The sequence below is a fragment of the Channa argus genome, chromosome 12, assembly GCF_033026475.1.
Source record: "Channa argus isolate prfri chromosome 12, Channa argus male v1.0, whole genome shotgun sequence".
NCBI classification, from domain to species: domain Eukaryota; kingdom Metazoa; phylum Chordata; class Actinopteri; order Anabantiformes; family Channidae; genus Channa; species Channa argus.
This window is the reverse complement of record NC_090208.1, coordinates 21,166,718-21,190,756: the sequence shown is the minus strand read 5'-3', so window position 1 is coordinate 21,190,756 and position 24,039 is coordinate 21,166,718. Positions and strand designations below refer to the sequence as shown.

Genomic DNA, 24,039 nt, shown 5'->3' with positions numbered 1-24,039 from the left:
GTATCTTTTGTTATCAGGAGGTATAATCACAGAAAGCAAAACCAACAAGTGTTCCACTTAATCTCTTTGGTTGAAGCTGCCACAGTGTTTTATGGATGGTAAAACACAGTACCCAGGTAAATGTGCAAATAGGCTACTTACCAAAATAAAAACCCAGTGGTGGACTTAAGGGGGTCAAATAACCCTTAAGGGCACCTTAGTAGTGCAAAGGGGGTTAAATAGCCCTTAAGGTGTCCCCACTTTTATTAAATTTGCTCTTCTGCTAGGGCACCTTAGGGGGCACTTGTTTGCTCTTTAGTGGGGGCACCTTAGAGCATATTTATCACTTTCAGTCCGCTGTGAGGGCACCTGAGAGGGCACTTTTGCTGTGTTTGTTTGGACTATTGGCATCTGGCATAAAGGCATGGTCGCCCCTCCTTGAAGTTGACCTCACGCTCTAAAATGTACCTAAAAGTACAAACATACAAGTCCTCCACTGAGAAAACAGCATGTGTTCGAAATTATTGTATGTGATGCTGTGGATAACAGAAATATGCAAATGTAGTAGAGATTTGTTCAACATAAGTGACAATTATGTCAAAGAAAAATGTGAAGTAATTAATAAAAAGGACAAAGATTTGTCCTTTTTATTAGGTTTATTAGTTACTAGGAGACAGCTGTGGAACAGAAACAGCAGTTGTGGAGAATAAATGTGGAAAACTTTTTATCATAGCAAAATATCAAAGCAGCATTGATATTATAGTTTATTAGGTCAGCATTTGTATTAAGACTCACCACCTGAAAAAGGTAAAGTAAATAAATGTAGTGGATTTATTCGGTTGTGAAAAGTAATAGGAATATAAAATGGAACTACGTCAAAATTGGACTTTAGAAAAGTTACTTACCACCTCTGTCTGTACCCTTACCGATGGTTAGTATAGACTAAAAGAAAATGTGACCCTATCCTTCAAATTCGTTTGAGGCCACTTGTAAGTAAAGAGTTTCAGATGTCAGACCTCATGAGCAGCCAGTGAACGCACCGCAGTTGGACGCGACGGAGAGAAGAGGAAAGAAAAGGGCAAGGAAGCAGGGACCTGTAATAAATTCAGCCCGCTCTCTTGGCGCCAATCCGACTTTAAGAGAAATAAAACAGCTCCGTTTTCATTGACATTTTAGGCAAATTTGCGCTTGGCCGCTGCTTCTCTCGTAGCCATCGGTCGGCGCCTTAGCAAGCTAGCCTTGTTAGCAGCTATCTATCATTGTCATATTAATCTGGCCCCCTTTCTCTGTCTGTACAGTACAGCACAGGGACAATAGAGGTGTGTTGCTCAAGGGGGATCGATAAGACACAGCTGCAAGATGGGGGTGAGTTTTTATCGGTTTTGCTTAAACGTCTCTGAGCGAGGTGGTGTAATGAATGGTGGATGATTAGGCTCATGAATGCGTGCTGCTGAGAGGAGGGAAAGAAAGGAGGAAGGAGGGATAGAATAGAGAGAGAGACCATGGTGGATGGATGGTGCTAAAGGTGTTCTTTGCCAGCGGGGTTTATCTTGCTGCTTCAGCCGATTAGCTGCCCCCCGATAGCCGGAGTAGCACTATAATGTTAGCCTAACCTTATATGGTATTTTAAGCAATATTACTCCACGTTCCTTGCCGCTGTGCACGGTTAACTTCTCCTGAATGGGGCTGTGACATTGTTAGCCTGCTAGCGGTGCTACTTAGGAATCCCATGTTAATGACGAGCGCTTTGCTAGCAATTCATGCTAATCACTTGTGTGTATGTGCATATTCACAAACAAGCCAGAGTGTGATGTATTAGCCGATCTGGTTAGAGGCGTGTTGGGTGTGATTTTATATACTCGTGAACTCGTTTCTCGGACTTGAGCTACTCTTAGTAGGCAGGCTTGAGTTTATCCTCCACTTTGCGTCCAGATAAACCAGTCCACGTGTTTCCACAGTCCCAGTTCAGTCTGCAGCGTCTCTGTGCTTGGTACAGAATTAATGCTGTGGTCTGAAGTTGGCAATACACCGCATTCCTTCTCATTATTTGTTACCTCTGCTGTTTAGGTCTTGATCTGGTGAAAATATGTAACTAATTTGTCGTGTATCATTTCTTTTTTATTTGTGAAGCATCAGTGCACCACTCTGTTCTGTAATTGTTTCCCGAAAAACATAACCTGTTGCAAATAAATGGAACTTGCCAAACCCGAGTATCACAAAATGTTACACTAGCAGAATAGGCTGCTGCTGCTGCTCTTTATTTTCCATTAACGATCAGGCAGTCTGTCAAATGTCAGTGTTAACTCATTAATTCATAAACTAATAGGAGCTAATCTTTCTGTGGGAGTTTCCCCAGGAAGTAGTTTATCAAACGTGGTAAGCCACCCATATCATGATGCATCTTGTCTGGTTTGTAGTCATGCTGTATTTTTCTGTCATGTGTTGTTTCCTTTTACCAGCAGAAAACCTTCAAATTAACAGGCTCCATCTGTTGTAACCAACACACTTCTAGATGCTGTTAAAGTGTGTTGCAAAGAAAAGATACAGTCAGAGTGATTCATGTGAATTATGGCTGCACCACTGCTGATACCAGCATTGGACATCAAGCCAGGGAGCAGGCTAAAATAGTCTCTGAGAATTTTTTCAATACTCTAATCCCTCTCTGAGAGCGATTATGCAACATTGGCAATATAAACACTGCACAGTTTCACACGGCAGAGACAAACTGTGGTTATTAAAGCTATTGATATGACAATTACTACTCTATTTAACCTTACCATTGTTCTTTGTGGCAGTGATCTTGTTTCTAATGATAATAAAAGATAAACACTTGTGTAATGAAGTGTAACTACTACAGGTGGGGTCTGCTCTGCTATTGTGCCATTCAGTCTGTTGTAATGCTGATGTGCAGCTGCAATTGGGGTCTGAACATGCACGAAGACACAGCAGCTAAATTAGATTTGACATCTTGGTAACTTCACAATAGTTAAAGTTTTGGACCTGGGGTCAGTTCTTTGATTTTTGTCATCAGAGTTTAGATGGAGTTTTCTTACCTACCTATTCATTAGGCTATTGTACCAAAAGTACTGAGATTCCAATGTCATCAAATCGACTCAGCTAAAGGCACAATAAAGAATCTGATCATACCTGGAACTGGTGATTAATAAATTATACTTGCAGCCCCACATTTGATACCCAGATTGAAAGGATGTCTTTGAATGTATAATTGATTATAGGAAATAGAGGAAGGGATGGATTAATGACTGAAAAAGTAATGGATTTTCAAAAAATCAAGACTATTGCACTTCTTCTCATGCTTGCTAACATTTCTGAATCAGGATTAATGTAAGAATGACATACCTGATTATATTTTATTCAAGTCTGCACACACAGGGTGTTTTTTCTTTAAACCACACAGATATAATTAGTGTTCTGTCAGTGAGAGCATTGGGATAGGGAGTAATGCCTCTTCTCCTGTCCATTTGATTTTTTTCCTCCATTGTTCCTTTTTTTCTGTCCTGTCATCATTTGTCCTGTCTCCATTTATTCTTCTTGACTTACACACTTATCTGTCTTCATCCATGCTTACTTTTCTCTTATGCATGTCTCCTACTGCTCATATCTCTCTCTTATGTTCTGTGTCTAGAGGAAGTCAAACAGAGCAAAGGAGAAGAAAGCTCGACGGCTGGAGGAGAGGGCAGCTATGGATGCTGTCTGTGCCAAGGTGGATGCAGCCAATAAGGTAAGTAAAGCTGCTGTCATTAGCCCAGAGTATGCTTAGCAAACCTTGTGTTTGGAATTGGAGATTATTTTAAATTGTTGGTTGATTGTTTTCGCCTCTCACATTATCTTGTTGAGCTGTTAGTCTTGCTGTCTTGCTGACCGCAGTAAAATGAAAGAAATTCTGGTTGGGTAGCTCTGGCAGTTGATAATGGCATTGCATTGATATTAAAAATAAATGCACCCTTTGTGTTTTGTAAGTGCTTCATATAAAGGAACCCACCACTTGGCCGTTTTTACACACTGTTTCAGACTTTCCCCAGGATTCAAATGGCATCAACCATAGCATTTAAAAGTGCCATTGTGATTTCTTTGTTTGTTTTTTAATCATTACAATTGCAAACATAGTTCCATATAATCTTGAGATACCCTCCTTGCCCCTAACTGCACTTGTAATTGATATGCAAAAGCCAAACCAGTTCCATATGTTTCTTTATGCATTATTAATAATAATTATTAAATCCTCATTATCAAGTAGAACACATAGAGGCTCCTGCAGCGTGGAGGTGTGAAGGAGCTTTGTTAACCCCGACTGGAGGACAAATAAAAAAAAAAAAAAATAGAAAAAAAAGCTTTCATCATCAACAAGCTCTTAACAGGCCCGTCCTGGCTTGTTTCTTGTCTATGCCACTATGTCCCAAAACGGGGGACTTTGTGTCTCATGCCATTTTCTCGTCTGCCTCAATCTACTGTTGATGTGCCAGCAGAGAAGGAATGCCAAAAATTCTCCCAAAGTCACATTTATTTTTGCTTGTGCTGTTGCAAACAGTATTGACTCCTGAGTTGGACGATTGTTTCAAATGAATAAATGGGGCATTCACTGCTCTACTGAATGGTGAAAAACCTGATTTTGATAGGTTCTACTTGGTGTTAAAATGACAAAGATCTATGAATGAATGGGAGGGTCACAGAGCCACTATGCAAAAGCATTTGTTTGAAATGACTGTTGTTAACATTTATTATTGGGAATGGCTCATTCAAAAGTAGGGATATCATGTGTTTTATTCTTTTATCAATTCAAGCATAGATCTTTCTCTCTCATATATATATATATATATAGCAAAATATCTGAATAAAACGGAAATGTTGTCACGGATCTCCTTTTTCTTGTAATATTTTGTAGAATCTGTTACAGCATTATGTTTATTTCAACCCTAAGGAAGGTCAGACTGGATTGCAGTAGCAGGAAACTTGGGGAAAAAGTTTCCTGCAAGCACATCTCTAGAAAATCCTGCTCTCACAATTTCCCTGAAAGTAGTACAAGAAGAATTCAAGAAGTACATAAATAATTGAAGAAGATGTTAACCTGTAAACAGCCCCAGTGGTCCATGTGGAAGACACAAAATGTGATGTATGTTGTTTCTGCAGATGTTTTTAATTGGCTAATTAGTATTTATGTGTGCTATCGCTGGGCAATTATATATTTTTTCTTTATTATTTTAAAGGATTAAAACAAATTGCAATTAAACATTAACATAATGTGTTTAAAGTGTTCTATATGGACAAAAGCTTTTGTTTAATGTAATGCAATGTTTTGGGGGCCTAGTGGGATTTTTAAAAGTCAGATTCCTAGGCACCCCTGGTTGTAGAATTCTGTTTAACAAACATGCCGATAATTTGATTAACATTTTTAGTGAAGTCAGTCATGCAATTGTAGAGTTCTATAAACTGAAGACGGTGGAGCTGGAATGTTTGTGCTACCCACATGCCCCCATGTAATTTTTCAGCCTGCATGAGCCTCATTTCACTATTGAGGCTTCAGAGTCTGTAGCTGAGCCTGAGGGATGATCAGTTTTACTGTCCAGTCTTTGTGAGAGATATCAGATATTTCTCTATTTAATGCTTTTGTCAGAAAATAGTGAAAAACCCCAATTTAATGCCAAATCAGTGGACTACAAAATTAGGCCGACTGATGCAACGGCCTCAATAATTCCTGGAGCTGTAGAAAGTACTACTCCAGACAAAGGACTTTTTCACAAGCTAGAACTACAACTCAAACTTAATTTAGACCCTGGTTCCTCCAGTGGAATGCAGGTAGAGGAACAAACTCCTTCGAAAAGGTTCCTGGTCCCTAGTAGTTTTGTTTTTTAAGATTTGTTGTTAGAATGGGAAAACACTGCTGCAAATTTTGTGTTTTGAAAGCTAATTTTGCTCATTTTCACAGCTGGATGACCCTCTGGCTGCCTTCCCAGCTTTCAAAAAGTACGACAGAAATGGGTACGCATTGTTTTATATGCCTACAAAGTACTTCCTTACTATGACCATGAAATACATACTTGTTGCCAGAAGTGCACAGAAGAGTAATCTGGTCCGCTGGTGGCATTTCTTACCCTCTTTCTTGCACTTTAATAGTGCAGACACAGCCCCATAACACACATCTTTGATGTTTTTAACTCCCTTAACTTGTCCTCCTGTCCAGGCTAAACCTGCAGATCGAGTGTAAGAGAGTGACCTCCCTCAACCCGCTGTCTGTGGAGTGGGCCTTTGAACTCACTAGAGCCAACATGCAGACACTGTAAGAAATCCGTTCTGTTCTGGTCTTATTGTTGACGGTGTGGTAGGTAGAACAAATTACGCCAAAAATTCTTTGTGAAATCCAACAGTGACAGGGTAAGATGTATGAATTAGACCTCCGATGCTGAGGAGAATGTGGAAAGGAGAGCCAAGGTGATGCTGACAGATTTAAGATAAAAGGCAGAGTAATGAGAGCAGTTTTCTCGCTTTGCAAAAGTTTGAGTCGTGTTCAATTTGGCAAATTGCACTCAGTCAGCGGAAACTTTAATTTGTTCCCGTTAGAAAACAGGTCCTCCCTGAGTGGCAAGGGCAGCCAGGTGATGAAGGAATGCAAAGGTAAATTAAGCATGTCAGGTTACTTTTGGGTTGACCCATTTTGTGTCTGCTTGTAGGTATGAGCAGAGTGAGTGGGGGTGGAAGGAGAGGGAGAAGCGGGACGAGATGAATGACGAGAGGGCATGGTACCTGCTGGCCCGCGATGCTGACTCAGCCCCTGTGGCCTTCTCACACTTCCGGTTTGATGTGGAGTGTGGGGAGGAGGTTTTATATTGGTAGGGATGCAAAAGTTTGTAGATTTTCCAAGAAATCAGTAATTTCTGTTTTTAGTGTTTCCTCCGTGATTTTGACCTCTTGTCATGACTCTGCAGCTATGAGGTACAGTTGGAGAGCAGAGTGCGAAGGAAAGGACTCGGCAAATTCCTCATCCAGATTCTACAGCTCATTGCTAACAGGTAAAGGCTACAGTTCTGTGACTGCATGACTGAGAGAAATTCACATTTATATGACGAGGGTGGCCATATTTCCATATATCTTATATTTCTATAAGATATGTTAATAAAGAAATAAACAATTTAACATTCACTTAGTGAATGTTTTTATAGGGAAACAAATGCGTCAGTTATAACCAACTAATACGTTTGTGTGTGTGTTTTTTTTCCCCTAGTACACAGATGAAGAAAGTGATGTTGACAGTTTTCAAACACAACCATGGCGCTTATCAGTTCTTCAGAGAAGCTTTACAGTGAGTACAGTAGAAGGAATAAAATTGGTATGAGCATCAGCTACTGTAAATACCAGCTATTGAGACAAGAACATCTACCCTGATGATATACCTAGACTCAAGGGTATAAGTTTAATGGCTAATTAAGCAGAAGACAATCACATCTGCGTGCATGTCCACATGTCCAAGATCATTTCCTTCTTATTACCTGCTCCCCTTCATCATTGTTGATTAACAAATCTCTCTTCATGGCTCTAGATTTGAGATTGATGAGACTTCGCCGAGTATGTCTGGTTGCTGCGGCGACGACTGCTCCTATGAGATCCTCAGCCGCCGGACCAAGCACGGCGAGGCGTCGGCGGGGCACACCCATGGGGGTGGGCACTGTGGGGGATGCTGCCACTGATGCAGCTGGTTGTGTGCGAAAGCTCGATCTGTCTGCTATTCTACGAGCAGTCAAAAATGAGCCAACAGTGGAATACCTGGCTAAAGATAGTGATGTCGCATTATGGATTGAGTTTTATGTTTGTGTGCGTGTGTGTGCCTGCTACAAAGGCAGTATGCAGTGTGAGCGTTAACACGTGGCTCCTGATTTTTGTTTTTCAACGTCTTGGTTAAGTGTCCAAGCCTTTACTTATACTCTTTTGCCACTTAATGACTATTAGTAGTTCCCAGTCAAGGAAAAGCTAAGGCGTTATCTACCACCACATTCAACCTCATCCCATCCTGCTTTCATCTCCTAATGTGCTGTACTGTATCAAATCATTCCGCAGCACTTCTTAAACCGTAGTTTGGGACCTAAAATGGGTTATTAGCCCTAGGCTGTATTATAAAAACTTTAAAGTTGTAAATTCATCTTAATTGACTGTCGTCACCTTCTGTAATGCAGACTTCCTCAGACCTCAAACTGAGACTACTGGCTCTTTTACTGTCCCAGGATTAGGCTTCAAGTACTCAAGTTTCGGTCCCTTTTAAACATTCTGAGATGTCCTGCTGCACTGTAACATTTTCAGTTATAACATAGGTTATATGCACATATGGCTTGTAAGTTATTTTGTAACAAAAGCACTGCAGCGTTTTAAACCACATTTGCCCCTGATACTTCTGTTACATGAATATTGTTTATCTTTAGTACTACCCATCATCTCTATTCAGCTGATGCCTAAATGTAAAGATATTTCCCCCTGCTCTTGTGTTTCCATAACTCATAAGACAAAACATCCAAGGTTGCCTTTTTTATTATGCATTCTCTTTTCTGCCACTGAGATGAGGAAAGGAAATCTTTAATTTCTCATCTGGTTTTGTAAATCTGCAGACACTTCATTCAGTTGTTAAACTTGCTTAAATTCCCTGCCACATTTCCTAATCAGTTACATGACACTGCTTTCTGGTTCTCTGTAAATGCATTAGCCTACTTGGCTATCTTTAAACTTCCCCTCCTGACATTTATTTTGTCCTGTTTCTGTGAAAGCAGATACAAATGAGAAATTTACCTACTGAATTTTCCAATGCGTCAGCGCATCCACCTCCACCTTTTCTTTGTGTCTCCAATCATAGGCTGCAAATGGATTTATATCACTCATTTAATCATCTTTGTATCATCTCATTACTCCTGTCTGCATCTTTGTGCACTTCATTTCCAAGAGGTACTGATGATAAATAAGTTGATGTTAATGCTACTCTTAGCTGTATTTAAAAATGACTGAAACCACCATCTCCTTTTTCTTATCTTTTTTTCGAAAGCATGATTAAATCATATGGGTGAAACATTGGTGAGGATCAGTTAAGTCCCCACTTGATTGTATGATTGTACAAAGTTGTTGAATGCTATTAACTGGGAGGAAGGATGGATGATAGGTGTTTTTATGGTCGTCGTAATTCTTCCCCTCTGTTGTAGCTAGTTTTCCCAGTCTACCATCTTTAGCTTGCATGACAATTGGAATATGTTTAACAGATTTTAGTTTTTCAAATCAGGATTAGACAATAGCGATGCTGCTTTTGAACTTGAGCTGCACTGTTTCAGCTTGTATCTGAAACCCTCATAAGGGTCTTACAGCAGTACTTCATTTCACAAATTTCTCAAATGCATTGTAGGACTAAGATTGTGTAAAAAGCTGCTTAGCACAAAGTCAGTATTGTTAAGACTCCATGAAGTTGGACATCTCCTGCCTCTGAATACTTACTGCCAAGATGCCTGTAGAAGTTCCACTGAGGATTTTAGAGACATTACTCATCAAACTAGAAAGGCTGCTGTAACAACGCTGACCTTGTTGATTCCATATCTGTTTACAAGACCTTCAGGGTATTTTTAGACAGGTTCGAGTGCTAGTCTGCTGGGTTAGAGGCCCTATCTAGGAACCACCATAAAACCTTTTAATTCCAGGACTGTAGTCAGTTTGTACGGACTTTGTGTGGGCTGGAGTGAGTGAAAAGATATTTCTTTACACTACAGTGGATGCAAGAATTCCTCTTTGTAATGTTGCTGAGAGGGCCTGAACTTGGTACGCTTTAAAAAGAGGATGAAGTCTGATCAAGTGTGTGAAAAAGGGGAGATTGAAATGTGAAGTAGATAAAACTCTTAGAACCACCTAAAGACTAAAATTTTTTTTTTTTTTAAAGAAAAAGCTAAACCCAGATCCTGGGGTGAAAGGTTCTGGTTGTTTCCTGATTAGGTACACCCACAAATACACAAACAAAATATTTAGTACCTGGAGTTGACACATTGGTGTTTCACATTTGTTTGAACTCTGATCCTGAACAACAAAAACAATCCAACTGCATATTGTTTGTTTGTATCTCTAGGCTGACTTCTGATAAGTACAGTATTTTTTGTTGTTGTTGTACTGCATAACTTACAATAAAAAGAGGATGTTGTACAGGATGGCAGAATATCAACCGACTGACAGTCTCTCTCAGGTTAATCAAGCATAATCAAACCTCATGTGTTTCACTTAACAGACCATGTTGCTAGTTTAGTGGCGGCTGGACCTTGAGTCAGTGTTTTGTGTCATACCATAGTATTTAAGAGACAAATGTCTACAAATCCATATTTTTAACACAATTAGAAAGGTAATACACTCCTTTTCAAGAGGTGATTTTATGATACGACACAAACAGAACCGACCCTAGTTCTCAGTTGTTACATTCAATCCAGACAGGTGGGCGGTGTTTAAAGAAAAACTGCTCTTTGGCAAATGAGTCTAACCATAACCATTTTATTTTAAAGTTGCTGAGTACCTTTTTATTTTTAGAAAATTGATACATACCCTCACAAAATCACAGATCCGTCTTTTTGTCTTTTATCTGTGTGTTGTTTAAAAAAAAACAGCTCATATATTATATATATATATATTTTAGATCCACCACAGCTTTACACTGTGTGTGTGTTTGTGTAAAGCTGTGGTGGATTTATCGTTTTCATATCTTGGCCTTTTACAGGTAAAACAAAACAAAAAACAACATGTTGAACTCCCATGTTTGAGAGTGTTACAGTCCTGTTCATAAACAATAATGAAAGGGAAAACTAAATCATTCTGCATTGTTAGTGTTTTATTTGTATGTTACAAATAAAGGAAGGTTGTTAACTTTTCAAGATATGCCTTTTTGTTTGTCGTCTGTGAGGATTTCATTTTTGTTTTCAAAAGACTAAACACGTGCTGTAGAAACCTTTTTTTTCTTGAAAGGGGAATTTTAACAATAAAATATGATCTGCACACTGCATATTAAAAAAAAACTCTTCCACACCTCCCTATGCACTTAAATCTAAATCTTTCTTGCATGGTGATTGGCTATATTTTATATAAATAAATCACTTGTATGTATATTTTATATAATATATACTAACATTTTGATATCCCCTGATCAGTCACAGCAACACTAGTGGACCAGGGTCAGCAGCTACACAGCCGTTTATGCAGCAAAATGTGATACACTGCATGCAGAGATCGTAAAATATACACCCACAGTATTCAAGCAAAAGTGCAAGTATTGAAAAAGTTTTTTAAAGTTCTTCATTAAAAATAATTATTTTACTTAGGAAAACGTAAAGGAAAATGTATTTTAACAATACTGATTATGCTAATTATGGCAAAATATGTACAGTAGTTGATAAAACATAAGATACAATTATTGCTGTAAAGGTGAAGCAATTTTAACCACTTCATGTGTTGACGGTTAGTTACATTGTAATACAGTAGCATTTGCTAAACATGTAATATTTTTAAATAAAACCATCAAGTAGTGGTAATGTTGTAGCTCATCAGTGTATGTGTACATCAATACTAACCAGCATTTCTGCTAAGCTTGCGAATGAGCTGGATTCATGTGGAACTATCTATTATTGTGCACGTGCCGGGGAGGACTCCTTATTTTGTCGCGCTAAGACCGGAAGTTGTTGGTACATTGCTGCAAAAATGTCCTAGCCAAGCCGAATGAATGCATGTTCAGATGCACTGATGTGCCTTTGCCTACATCTGTCCAAGATGACATGAACCGTTAAGGTCCTAAGATTCGGCTCCTATCTTCCATGATTTCCTCCCACTGGTAAGTTCATGGGAATGATAACGGGCCTATTTTATGCTAAATCTAATTTCAGCTAACACTGATTTATCAGCAAATGCATATTCATATTGATCGAGCTTCATAGAAATAGCGTAGACCAACCCATATTTAGCTTTAACGTTTTACTGTTTATCCCAGAAAAGGCTGATTTTGCAGACTTTGTAGTTTGTTGGCCAAATGTAGAGTGCCTGTTGTGAAACAGAAATGTGACGAATTTTACTACTAATGTTAAAACTATTTTAATACTAATGCACCGTTACTGTCTTCAAAGTCTTGAGACAAAGAGACCAAACATGGTGAGAGAGTAATACTTTGTAATTTCCATGTCATATTATTACTCTTTCAGCAAGTCAGAGTACCATGGCAATGAGGATGAAGCTAAAGCTGAAGACTGTGTTTGTACTCTACTTCATGGTCTCCCTCCTAGGCCTCATCTATGCACTGATGCAGCTTGGTAAGTGACTTGATCCATAACCAGCACTTTAATAAGTAGTGTCTATGAAATGTAATTCAATCAGTATATAAGAGTGTGTACATATACTTTAAGCTTTTTAAGTAACAAAATAGTCCATATGATTGTGTAAAATTGATGACTGATGTGACGGACAGGTTGAAAGACACAAAACCAATTATCTAAAAGCTGCTTTTGTCTGGTTTACGTCCAAAGGTCAGCGCTGCGACTGCACAGAGCACGACATGCCTAAAGACCGCACCATATCTCGGCTCCGAGGGGAACTGCACCATCTTCAGGAGCAGATAAAGAAGTTAGAGGCCACCAAGCCACCCAACCGACAGCAAGCTAAGCCCTTGCTGCCTACCATCTTTGTCATCACCCCAACATATGCAAGGTAGTTTTCCTTACTTCATTCCTCGCTCACTTACCTTTCTCATCTTCTCCCTTCTTGATTACTGTCTCTCTCTCTTCCTCACATACACTGTTCCTCTGATTTTTGTTTCTGTCCCTGTCTAGGCTAGTGCAGAAGGCCGACCTGACTCGTTTGTCCCAGACGTTCCTTCATGTTCCTCAGCTCCACTGGATTGTGGTTGAGGACTGTCCCCATAAGACGCAACTGGTGACTGACCTCCTGGTTAAAAGCGGCCTAACATACACACACCTACACATGCCCACCTCCAAGGACCGCAAACTACAGGAGGTGAATGGAGACACACAAAAAAAAAATCTTTAAAAAAAACTATTTAAAAAAATTCTTGCCTTAAGTATTCAGTATTATTTTATCATTTCAATATGAACAAAAGTATGTGCTTAATATTTCAGTATGAATGCTCATTCTCCACACCAGGGTGATCCCAGCTGGCTAAAGCCTCGTGGAGTCGAGCAGAGGAATGAAGGTCTACGTTGGCTCAGAGAGGACAGAAGAGCTCAGCCAGGAGGGGATGACCAGCAGGGAGTGGTTTATTTTGCTGATGATGATAACACATATAGCCTGCAGATATTTGAAGAGGTGGGTGTTGGGAGTGTGCATGTCTTCATGTGTATAATCTTTCATACCAGTGATGTTCACAGCTGTGAAAGTGTGTGTATAAATGTCCCAAAATTGAATTTTTGACGTTGCTTTCTCATCGTCTCAGATGAGGAGTACACAGCGAGTATCAGTCTGGCCGGTGGGGCTGGTTGGAGGGATGAAATATGAGAGGCCTGTAGTTGAAGGAGGAAAGGTGGGTGACGTTGTTTTGGTTTTGGTTTGTGGAAGATTAAGATTGGGCTTCTTTACAATGAGTAAACTTTGGAAATTCGATTAAAATGTTTGTCTAATTTTGTGTAAAATGAGAGAAGCTGTGCCAAGTCTACCTTTGGCCCAACTACATTTGTAACAAAATGGTGACAGAACGAAATTGGAACTTTTCTCTGACTGCTGTTCAGTGCACCACTTTAAAATATCTTTGTTGTCTGATGAAGTCAACAGTTTCAGAGCCACTTCACCTGTGTGGTTACCAAAGCCAAATTCTTGTTTGTGTATTTGTCTGTTCTTCTAAGGTGGTTCGCTTCCATACTGGCTGGCGTCCCAGTCGTCCCTTTCCAATGGACATGGCTGGTTTTGCTGTGTCCCTGAAACTGGTGTTGACCAATCCAGAGGCTTGTTTCGATGGAGAGGCACCGATGGGTTTCCTAGAAAGTAGTTTTCTTCAGGGGCTGGTCACCATGGATGAACTGGAGCCCAAAGCGGATAACTGCTCCAAAGTATGAGTGACAAAGAGTTTTTTAAATTTTGGGGATGGAAATGAAATGTTTGATCCCTTTTCCACAAAGCATTATCTACAGACTGGCTGGCTGCTGTAGACCTTTAAGCAAAATCTTCCATCCGTTTATTGTGTGTTTCTGTGTGTGTGTTTTGTAGGTGCTTGTGTGGCACACGCGGACTGAGAAACCGAAGATGAAGAGAGAGGAAGCTCTGCAGGCTCAGGGAATGGGTTCAGACCCTGGGGTGGAGGTCTGAGGAACACACACACAAACAGTGCAAAGCATACTGTGCTGTTAAATGCTGCATATGAAACTCTAAGTTGTAAATATTGTAAAACTGAAGGAAGACTTGTTTGAATTCACATTTACCTTTAACTGGCCATTTTTGTGTCAGGTATTCAATGTACCTATGTATATGTTAAGTTAGTGTTGTTACAACTGTGCTGACTGTATGTTAATGAATGTAACAGGGTTATCTTCAGTTTCGGTGAACTAGGCATCATCACCAACAGGGGATGAGGACTTGCCTGATGATGGCGCCAAATTCAAATTTTGTAGAGGCATGCTGTTACACCACCAGGACATGTCAGGTTAAAGCTGGAGTAATGGAGGAATGCATCTTAATACAGACTTAAATATTTGCATAGGTTGTAGGATTTAATGTGTTTAATTGTTCAGTGTAAGTAATTCCTCACAAAGCTGCATCATTCCTGGCTTTAGCCTTTTTGTGTTGAAGAGAGCTGATTCATTCTGTTGAGTCAGTGCAACAACCAACTTCTTGACCAATTTCTGACCACGATTTAGTTGCAAAAGAGCCCTTCATTCATGCACGGCTTGTATTTTTACGTAAATACCTTCTGTACTTTTTTTTTTTTTCAAGCCATTTAGAAACTTAAAATTATTTTTAGTCACGCGTCCAAAACAACATTGCCGTCATTAGAGGCTTACTACTAATCTTCATAAAACTTGTCTGCAAGCAAAATATCTGCATATGCACGCAAGGTATTGATATTATGGTGCCAAAGTAAAAAAATTATAACATAAACTGCAGCCACAAAACATCTAATAGTGAACAATTACTAGTAACTAGTTGTTGCATTGCTGTTACATGCTGTTTCACTCCTGTCACGAACACCACTGGTGCATCTTAGCAACACTGTGCTGCACAACAGACATAACAAATACAGAGATGCAATTGTTTCACACCCAGTGCAGCTTTATTGTTAAAGCCCAGAGCGCACACTGATTTTACATGTCAAAGCACATGTAGTTTTAGCCAGCATTTTTATTCGGATACTCCAAATAATCTAAAAAAAATTTTAAAGTAAAAAAAAAATTGAATCAATTTAGATGCTCTGACTAGAGGAACAATACTACTGATGCTCATATAAATTGTTTATGCAGTAAACACCATCCATTTCAGCAATGAAAGACTTGAATTTGCCTTTTGTTTTGGCTGTAAATCCTTGGTATTTTATAGTAGCCGAAGTTCTAAACTATGTTTGAGGACACTATTAAAATATAAGTCAAACATCTTGAGCGCATTTAATCATCTTCCGTGACTTTTTAGAATAAAGAGCCTAGTAAGCTCCACATAAAAAGTGCTCCTCAGCTACTGTTGTATAATAATGTAAAAACAACCAGTGCCTGCTTAAGTGTAATTAGTGCCTGTAAGTCTGTTCTCTAGTAGTGTATAATGTATTTATTATTGTAATATTGTTCTGTATGTTGTATAATGTGGTCATGTCTGTCCCTGGCATTGAAAATAAACCTGTATCATATAAGACATGGATTTGTCATTTGGGTTCATACTGTATTTATTGAACAACACTGCCAGCAGTGCAGATTTAGTCACATTGATACGTTTTTGAGTAAGGCTCACTCTTCTAACAGAAATTTTCAAATATTTTGGGTTTTGCAATAATGATTTCCTGAAGGGATGGTGAGAACATGGCGGAGTGTATGTGTGCTGATCAAACTGAAACAGAAATAAGTATTCAGGGCAATGGGGTTGACGGAATCATTGTTTGTGCTGCTCACATCATTGAAAAACTACATACATTTACATTTACATTTAGTCATTTAGCAGACGCTTTTATCCAAAGCGACTTACAAGTGAGGTACAAGGCAAGCAAAACATAAAACATTAAATTGGGTGAATCAGCCCTTTAAAATGAACGCTCTTTTATACTTTGACACTGCAAGTTAAAACAAGAAAAGAACTGTTTCCACACACAAGCAGAATCAGATTTTTTCTTTTTGTGACCATGTGAAATGTTTGCTGCTCTCAGTTAGTCTCTTTATTGTATTTATGGTCTTTTATCTTGTAAAACAGTTTAGAGTCGGACCCAACTTGTTTTCGAAACACTTGACCTGGGGAAGAAGTTGAATGACTCTCTGTTTAATGTGTTTTAATTGAAACCAGACCAGCAGCACACCTGTTCTCTGTCTCTGTCTGAGTGTGTCAGGTCATACATTTCAGTAGCCCAAGGCATTTTGTCCGTCTTTACCTGCCTGTTTAATTCCATGTTTTAGGTTTCTCACTACCTGAATCTCTACAGTGTCACCACATCAAAAACATCTTAACTTGTCTCTGCTTGACCTTGACCATAGCAACCTGCTCCTGTGGTCTGGCACTGTCATCAGCGATGATCCACAATGGGTGGGGATTCTCCAGCCTCAACACAGCTAAGGATTTTACAGAACTGAGTGACTGACAGCTGTTATGTCCTCATTTCCTCCGAGTGTTAGGTGAGAGACCAGCTCATCACATAACACTTCCACAGGGCTTGGCAGATGGCGGTGGATGAGGAGGTGAGTAAAAAGCAGCTGAAGTCCCAGAGTTAGATGCACACACACTTTAATAATGATTCACACACACACATACACAGTATTCATGTGTGTACACATACAAGGTGACTGTAAGCAAGGCATGGAGCTAATTACCTAACACATGCACACACACTTCTGAGTAGCTCCCACTCCCTGTCTTACCCAGACACAGTGTTTGCCATTCAAACAGTTAACAGATAACATTCAGGCCCATTCATTTAACCAACATCCACACATACCATAGATTAGCATATACCAGCTTATTTTATAAAGAGTTGCCAAGTGTTTTTCATGAATTAGTGGAAATTATTAGAAAGCAAAATACCTTATTACAGTCCCAGCACATTTTAACACATTGGTACATCTGTTCTTAATTTTATAATTGAATCAAGGTCGTATATATAAAATAAATAGCTGAAGAAAAAAGGGTGTCCAGAGGATTTCTTCATTTGGGCTTTGTATTATGTTTTTTTTTTTTAAATTAACATTTGTCACATTGTGATATGGTGAATATTTAATGTAGAAGGCCAAGCTGGATCCTAGAGAATTAATTCTGAAAAACTGAAAGTGTGTGTTTTCTGGAAGTAGTTCAGCAACAAACTAGATGTTAATCAGACATCCGTGATTTGAATGTTCTCAGCCAACAGAAGGTGGAAACACTGAATTACTTAGATAATAAAAAGATAATAACTTAAAGATTATGGCAGTAACAAGCTCCTTAAAGTACAGAAGCATATTTAGGTTAAGAAATATGTTTGCACCCCTTTATATTGTAATGGCATTAAAGTGGATAAATACTTTACGCTAAACATAATATTATAACAATGCCCCATTAGGTTGTACAAGTGTTCTTTCATCATCAGATATTAGAAAACGGATCATATTTTTAAAAAGTTAGAGTAAAATAATCTAAATTACAAAAGTGTAAAAGTATAAAAATAACATTTTTACTGTTTAGTATTGACTGGGGTTAAATAATAAGGACACATTAATGATTATGTGTTTCATGCAGACACAAGGTGAAAATGGCCACCTGAAGCCTCAGATTTCAGGTAGATCAGACAGTTACATGGCCACATTGTTTTCGCTGGGTTGATGAGTGTGAGTTATTCTTATATTTGAATGTTGAAGATGTGGAACATTTGAGGTTAAAGTGGAGTAAAGTCAGATTTCTGCTCTGTAAGTTAATGTTTGATAGCCGCTGATAACAGAATGGGTTGGTATGATGTTTGGTGAGTTGGGTTTTTTGTTCCTGTTTTGTTATCTGCAGGCATAACTATCTTGTTGCAGGCTTGTGTATGTTTTGTTTTTATATCAGACCTTTAACTTAAAGCCAATGTGTGTTCAGGTATGTAAGTAGAGGTGTGTACAACTAAGTAGAAAGATTCAGAAGAGGAAAAGAAACAAAGACAAACAGTCCTTGATAGTGAGGGTGATGGATTGTATGTGTATATGTACCCTCTTTAAAAGTGTGTATTTGCTTTCGTGACGGCAGAACTGCAGGTTAGGGCAGAGTCAACATGTGACGTGTGTTAGGGGAGTATCCTGAGCTCATTCACTCACAGGTGGCTCACTGGTTCTAACACACACACACGCACACAGAGAAAGCAACAGCAAGACAGCAGGTAAGACCTGTAACACTTTATCTACAATAGTCTTCATAAAGCTTTAGCTACACTATGACATTCTTTGAAATGAAACGTCCAAAAGTTAATTTATAGATGAAAAGTTCAAGATGTTCAGCTCAATTCTTCTCATTCTTACAGCCCAGAAATTTCCTCATTTGAACTTTCATGTTGCTCTGTTAATTATTTTGTATGCTTTCTGTACATTCTCAACATTGTGTCATTAAATTTTAAATCTCTGCTGGTGTCCTACTTGTCCCACCTGCTTGACATATTCACTCTCTCTTATTTTTCTGTCTCTGATTTTCTCATGTTCAGTAGCGCTCATCCATCTCTTTAATTTGTAACCTGAGCCTCAGCCAGATGCTGTGAATTTTGACACTTCATTCAAGCATTTGTGTAGTTGCTAGGTACAGAGAGTTTAGAACAAAGGTTGTCACTACAAAGAATGAACTAATCTTGTTATGCTCCATTTTTATTAGCTATATGTTACAACTAATGTTTACAATTTTATGATGATAAATGTAAAGCTAGAAACAGGAGATTATAAACTTAGTTTAGCACAAGCCAGAAGTATTTACAGGTATGTAGACGTATGTATGTATGTATGTATGTATGTTTCTTTTGTAAGGTCAAAGTGTGTTAAACACTAAAAAGTAAAAATGACTGAAATTTCACTGAATCCGAGCAGACATTTTTTGTGCGGGCTACAACTGTCAAGCTGCTCACTTCTGGCAACATCCTAATCAGTGATGTCACAACAGGTGTTTTCTCCCTTTTTCTTTTTACTTACCTGATACCCCCTTTATTAGTGGACCACTAGCTTTTGCGTTTTGGCCTTGTTGACTGGTGAATTTAGTGAATTTGGAAATGCCCTTTTAATCTATTGAGATAGCTCTAGCATTTAGGTTGACTTTGGCAAAGAGAGATAGTCATTGTGATTTACTGCTGATTTTGGCAGCTGTTCAGCATCCACCTGATTAAATCACTGTCAAAGTCTAAATGTGTGTGTCCGTGTGTGTTTGTCTTTAGTAGTTTGTACACTGCATCTTTAGTTTTGACATCCAGTTATCATCACAACTCTGATAACGTGTCCTTGGGTTTAAAACAGTTAAAGACAGTTTAAAACAGTTCAGATTATTTTCCAAATTTGGTCTCAATTTGTGCGACTCTTTGTCTTCTATTTATTGTGACCTTTAAGGCACATGTAAAATTCTCTATTAGGTCCTTTGGAATGACTAAGACTGTGAGTCTGAAAGCAGACCTAACAAGTGAGGTTGAGGACAGGGTTATGTAATGGCATTAAGCTAATCTCCCTTGCCCCTCTTTCAGAGGTAACCTAAAAAAGGAGAAAACTGTGTGAGAAGCAGGACTGCAACAGAGGACAGAAGAAACAGACACAAGACACAGAAAAAGAAAAGATGACAATTGGCAAAAACTCCAGAAAGACCTCTGTTCGGAGATCCCTCCGAGCCCCAAAGTATCTTGACAAATCCAGTGGGTTCTATGGTCGTCTTGATGAACCTGGGACTGTGGAAGAAGTGAAGCAAAATGTGCTAGAAGACTGCAGCAGAGAAGGGGGAGTTGTGAGTGGCCCAACTCCAACTGTGGTGCCCAATTCTGGGGCTGACGAGAGAGAGGAAACCGGGGTGTTTGACTTCAATGAAGGCATGATGGAAGACGACGGGGAGAGTCTCCTCCAAAAGAAACCCATCCGCCACAGCAGCAGGTGGAGGAGAAGCTCGAGGAGAAAGCAGAAAGAGGGGAAAGGAGAAGAAAACACAGACCAGGAAGAGAGGCTGAGCTTGAAAACTGAAAATCAGGTTGATACCCCTGTCCTGGAGGACATCAGAGTGACGATTGTGGTAGAGATGGAGAAACTAAAGAAGATGGAGGAAGAAAATGAGAAAGGAGGAAAAGGGAAAGAACCTGTTTTTGTCCACTTCCCAGCTCGGGAGGATGCAGACGACCAGGTCCTGATTAGAGACAAGAAAAGGGGAAGAGAAGAGGAGGGAGAGGAGGAGAAAAAGATGAAGAAGGAGCAAGAGGAAGGGATGAAGGTGGTGAAGAGGACCACGATGAGGACTTACCGTAAGGTGAGAAAAGGAAACAGAGATATGGTTGTGTGCATTGTGAAGAGGAAAACACACAGTTAACTGCAGTTTTCTATATCTCTTTTATTTACATAAATTACACATTCTACACCACCTCATCTAGCGTTACATAATCCACCCCTCAGAGCATGTGGAACAGAAGGGTAAAGTTCTCACTCCACATCCTCCGCATACTTTACCCTGGGCTATTAATCCCCATGGAAACTAACCCATCACCTTAATAATAGACTGCCACACAGGTCAAAGTACAGCAGCAGTCCAACACCAGTGTCACTGACTAAACAGGTTATCTCCTCTGATTTTATCTCATGCTTTATAGTATGAAGACGTTAGGCTGATGCAGAGGTTTCACTAACAGGATTTTAGCCATGTGAGTGAAAAGGCAGCAGTGTGAACATACTACATGTACCTCAGTAACATGTTCCTGCTTCCACATTAAACACATGCACAGAGGTGACATTCCGGTGCCTTGTATATCACTGTCTTTGATCAGTGGAATGAAGCAGGGCAGTGTTGACCTGCCTACTAAACCCACACCGTAATAACATTCCACTGCTGTTAACCAGTCAGCTGCACGCTCAGACCACAGGGTGCAAGCACGTGGTAGAATAGACGACAGTCACACCAAGGACACCGAGTTTGACTTCAGACCATTAGTTGCTGTGTCCAATGCATCATTAGGAATTGGACAGAACAACTGTACATATTGTATCTGACAAGAAACGGCAGAAAAGCACCAGTTACTACAGCAAACGTTGTGGTCAGTAAATTCAACTGATTTTACAAGATGGTCAACACTTTAATTAAAAGCTCTTTAATTTCCTGGGAAGTTCCCTGGAAACAACCATTTAATTTGCACTGCCAAAAGACAACAGGTTAGACAAACATGCAGAAAACAAAGAAGAAAACAATTGAATATGATCCATACTGATATTTTTATTAGAGGAAATCCTGTTTGAAATTAACCTTTGCTTACACAATTACCCTTTGCTTATAATTACCCCTTACGCAATTACCCTATAATTAGTACTAAACTACAGTAAAATGTTCTTTACAGCAAACATTTGAGAACATTAGACCAAATCATTGGGAAAATACAAAAAGAGAAGAAGAATGGATTAAAAAAAACTGGAGGACTTGGCATTTTAGCTACAAAATATTTGAAAAACTTTTAGTACCTTTAACAACTAGATGGATATTTGGCCCTGATGATAATAGTGGAGATCATCTAACTTTTCCTCTAGCACCACTATCAAAGTTTATTTATTTTTTGGTTTTCTGCTACTAATTTTTCCAAAACGTATTGTTAAATTATAACTGTGAACTTTAAATGGCAAACATTATAGATTATATTTTTTGTCCTTTCAGCTTAACCTTAAGTTCAGGGTCGCCATAGGGGATCATTTGTCCTCATGTTGATTTGGCACAGTTTTTGCGCAGGATGCCCATCCTGACGCAACCCTCCCCAATTTCTGCCGGGTTTAGGACACAGCTGGGAATGGGCTGTTGAAGGTTCAGTGTCTTGCGGCAACTCTACCAACTGAACCACTGCTGCCCTAATAGGAGTGTATTAAGAGTGATGTTAGGATTTAACTTAAAGCCCAGCACGACTGAGCGGACAGAGCATTTGTCAGTCACCACGCATGATAAAATACGTAGCATAATCTGCTTTCATCTTACCACAGCTGTACAAACCTTTTTATGACAGTATAATCTGTAATATGCTTTCAGTTTTGATTCCTAAGGAACAATGATATCAAGAAAATAATTCATTTTGGACCTTGCTAACTTTTAATCTTTTGTTCCCATTAGGCATTGGACAGAGCTTTCCGCCGTGGCTGGGAGGCCTTCATCACCAACCTCTACAGTGTCACTCTTCTGCCTGTGACATCCTCTTCGCCACCTTCACCGTCATCTAAACGGAAGGTTCAGCACAAATCTGTATTGGCTGAGTTTCAGTAAAACTAGAGCAACACAATGGACAATAAAATGAAGCCTTTTAATTACTTTTTCAAATTATGTTTATGCTGAATAGTGATGGACAATCCAATAATGTCTTCAGTGGAGATTCGTGGTCTTATGGTGTGTTAGATTGATGCAACAGGCCTCAGACACTTTAATTATTTATGTTAGATACTGAGTGTTAATTACTCAATATAAAGTCTACGGCCTTTTCACATTAAGGTGGACTTTCCTTTATGAGCCTGGGAAGCCAAGTTGTTGGCCTTACCTGGAAATCTATAGGACTAGCTTGAATTTTGAAGTGCAGTTTTGATGTGACTGAATTCAGCTGCTTCGGGTTCCCAAGGTGTGTGCTGCTAATTTTAGATTTTAGTCAGTGGTGTAAGAACGTCGGAGCATCTTAGTTACTTACATCTGGTCCACTAGTAAGAGCGTGGAGTTTAAATATTCACCACTTCCTTTTTCCTTTGGCTTTGCACAATGAAACTACAGAAGTGTTGATGTGTAAACAAAAGGTGTGTAAAATTCCAACTGAGAACCAATGACAGATTAGTGGGCGTGTTCTGGAGATCAGTGCCTTTAATTGCCTTCAGTCTTAGTTAATGAAAGACAAGCACATGACAAGATGCTCAACTGATCAGTATTTAGAAATTGTCAATGTAATTCACATTAATATGCACACATTTGTATGTAAATATTTATGGTGAAGTTGTAGTTTTTACTGTTTAAAAGAAAAATTAACAAGGGTTTATGTTCTGGTGAAGGGTGTTTATCCTGAAAGGACAGAGCTGGAGAGTGTGTGCATGTGTACTAAGCCTTTTTAAAATTTGTGTTCAAATTAAACGCCCCAGTATGAATGTCAAACTGTTTTAGAATTATCAATTTTTGACCTTTGTTACAATAGACCTGCTATTAATTTGTATTACCTCAAGTGAACTTAGTAGTGCCTGATAAGCAGACTGAATAAGAAACCTTCTTATTGTCATATAGTGAAAGTCTTAATATATATAATTTTTATAAACCTGTGTTGTATCCTAATCGAATCTAAAGTCATGTGCCATGAAAAAAGCACTTTTCTGACAGTAAATAAAGATTGAATTTATTCTATAAGTTGTATCTTCATTTTTATAGGAAATTTCTAGAATATGGACTGTTGTGCCTGCATTTTAATTTGCCAATCCTTACATTACAGTCATTATCATATGAATGACCCTTAATTATTGAGCTGTCAAACTCAGCATCACATCGTTATAAGAGGATAGTTTGTTGATTCAAGTGACTCATTAGTCTTAAGGTTTAAATTCTAATCACACTATTACAGTGTGGTGTATTGATAGATGCTCCCTATACAGACACCATACAATATAAACATCTGCTAATGTATATTATAATATTTAAAGTATTGAACAGATAAGGACAATTAATTAGTTTTTGCTGTACACTGAACATGTTTGGTTTTAAGATCAAAATAAG

The 24,039-nt window shown here is 38.9% G+C and overlaps 3 protein-coding genes across 3 annotated transcripts; all 3 read left to right on the top strand.

The window, feature by feature from the left end:
* Nucleotides 1–997: 997 nt before the first annotated feature.
* On the top strand, nucleotides 998–10,514 carry naa40 (N-alpha-acetyltransferase 40, NatD catalytic subunit). The gene is made up of 8 exons (XM_067524349.1): nucleotides 998–1,344; nucleotides 3,626–3,721; nucleotides 5,924–5,976; nucleotides 6,179–6,274; nucleotides 6,666–6,824; nucleotides 6,921–7,004; nucleotides 7,217–7,294; nucleotides 7,532–10,514. Exons 1-8 carry the CDS (start codon nucleotides 1,339–1,341, stop codon nucleotides 7,677–7,679), a joined length of 720 nt encoding a protein of 239 aa, XP_067380450.1. The 5' UTR covers nucleotides 998–1,338; the 3' UTR covers nucleotides 7,680–10,514.
* A 1,119-nt stretch (nucleotides 10,515–11,633) lies between these two features.
* Nucleotides 11,634–15,819, top strand: b3gat3 (beta-1,3-glucuronyltransferase 3 (glucuronosyltransferase I)). The gene is made up of 8 exons (XM_067525220.1): nucleotides 11,634–11,815; nucleotides 12,180–12,287; nucleotides 12,501–12,681; nucleotides 12,804–12,987; nucleotides 13,135–13,296; nucleotides 13,424–13,510; nucleotides 13,830–14,033; nucleotides 14,191–15,819. The coding sequence occupies exons 2-8, from the start codon at nucleotides 12,194–12,196 to the stop codon at nucleotides 14,287–14,289; spliced, it is 1,011 nt and encodes a 336-aa protein (XP_067381321.1). The 5' UTR covers nucleotides 11,634–11,815; nucleotides 12,180–12,193; the 3' UTR covers nucleotides 14,290–15,819.
* Nucleotides 15,820–18,335: 2,516 nt separating this feature from the next.
* sb:cb1058 (uncharacterized protein LOC394209 homolog) lies at nucleotides 18,336–23,676 on the top strand. The gene is made up of 3 exons (XM_067522637.1): nucleotides 18,336–18,490; nucleotides 19,823–20,586; nucleotides 22,417–23,676. Exons 2-3 carry the CDS (start codon nucleotides 19,912–19,914, stop codon nucleotides 22,564–22,566), a joined length of 825 nt encoding a protein of 274 aa, XP_067378738.1. The 5' UTR covers nucleotides 18,336–18,490; nucleotides 19,823–19,911; the 3' UTR covers nucleotides 22,567–23,676.
* The last annotated feature ends 363 nt before the right edge of the window (nucleotides 23,677–24,039 follow it).

What these genes read in the sequence shown, in the direction of transcription:
- naa40 (XM_067524349.1), top strand. An exon ending in GGGGAGGAGGTTTTATATTG is followed by an intron (nt 6,825 to 6,920) that starts GTAGGGATGCAA and finishes ATGACTCTGCAG; the next exon opens with CTATGAGGTACAGTTGGAGA. An exon ending in CTACAGCTCATTGCTAACAG is followed by an intron (nt 7,005 to 7,216) that starts GTAAAGGCTACA and finishes TTTTTCCCCTAG; the next exon opens with TACACAGATGAAGAAAGTGA.
- b3gat3 (XM_067525220.1), top strand. Translation starts at nt 12,194, where the DNA reads ATGGCAATGAGGATGAAGCTAAAGCTGAAGACTGTGTTTGTACTCTAC. An exon ending in AGGACCGCAAACTACAGGAG is followed by an intron (nt 12,988 to 13,134) that starts GTGAATGGAGAC and finishes TCTCCACACCAG; the next exon opens with GGTGATCCCAGCTGGCTAAA. An exon ending in CTGTAGTTGAAGGAGGAAAG is followed by an intron (nt 13,511 to 13,829) that starts GTGGGTGACGTT and finishes TGTTCTTCTAAG; the next exon opens with GTGGTTCGCTTCCATACTGG.
- sb:cb1058 (XM_067522637.1), top strand. Translation starts at nt 19,912, where the DNA reads ATGACAATTGGCAAAAACTCCAGAAAGACCTCTGTTCGGAGATCCCTC. An exon ending in CGATGAGGACTTACCGTAAG is followed by an intron (nt 20,587 to 22,416) that starts GTGAGAAAAGGA and finishes TGTTCCCATTAG; the next exon opens with GCATTGGACAGAGCTTTCCG.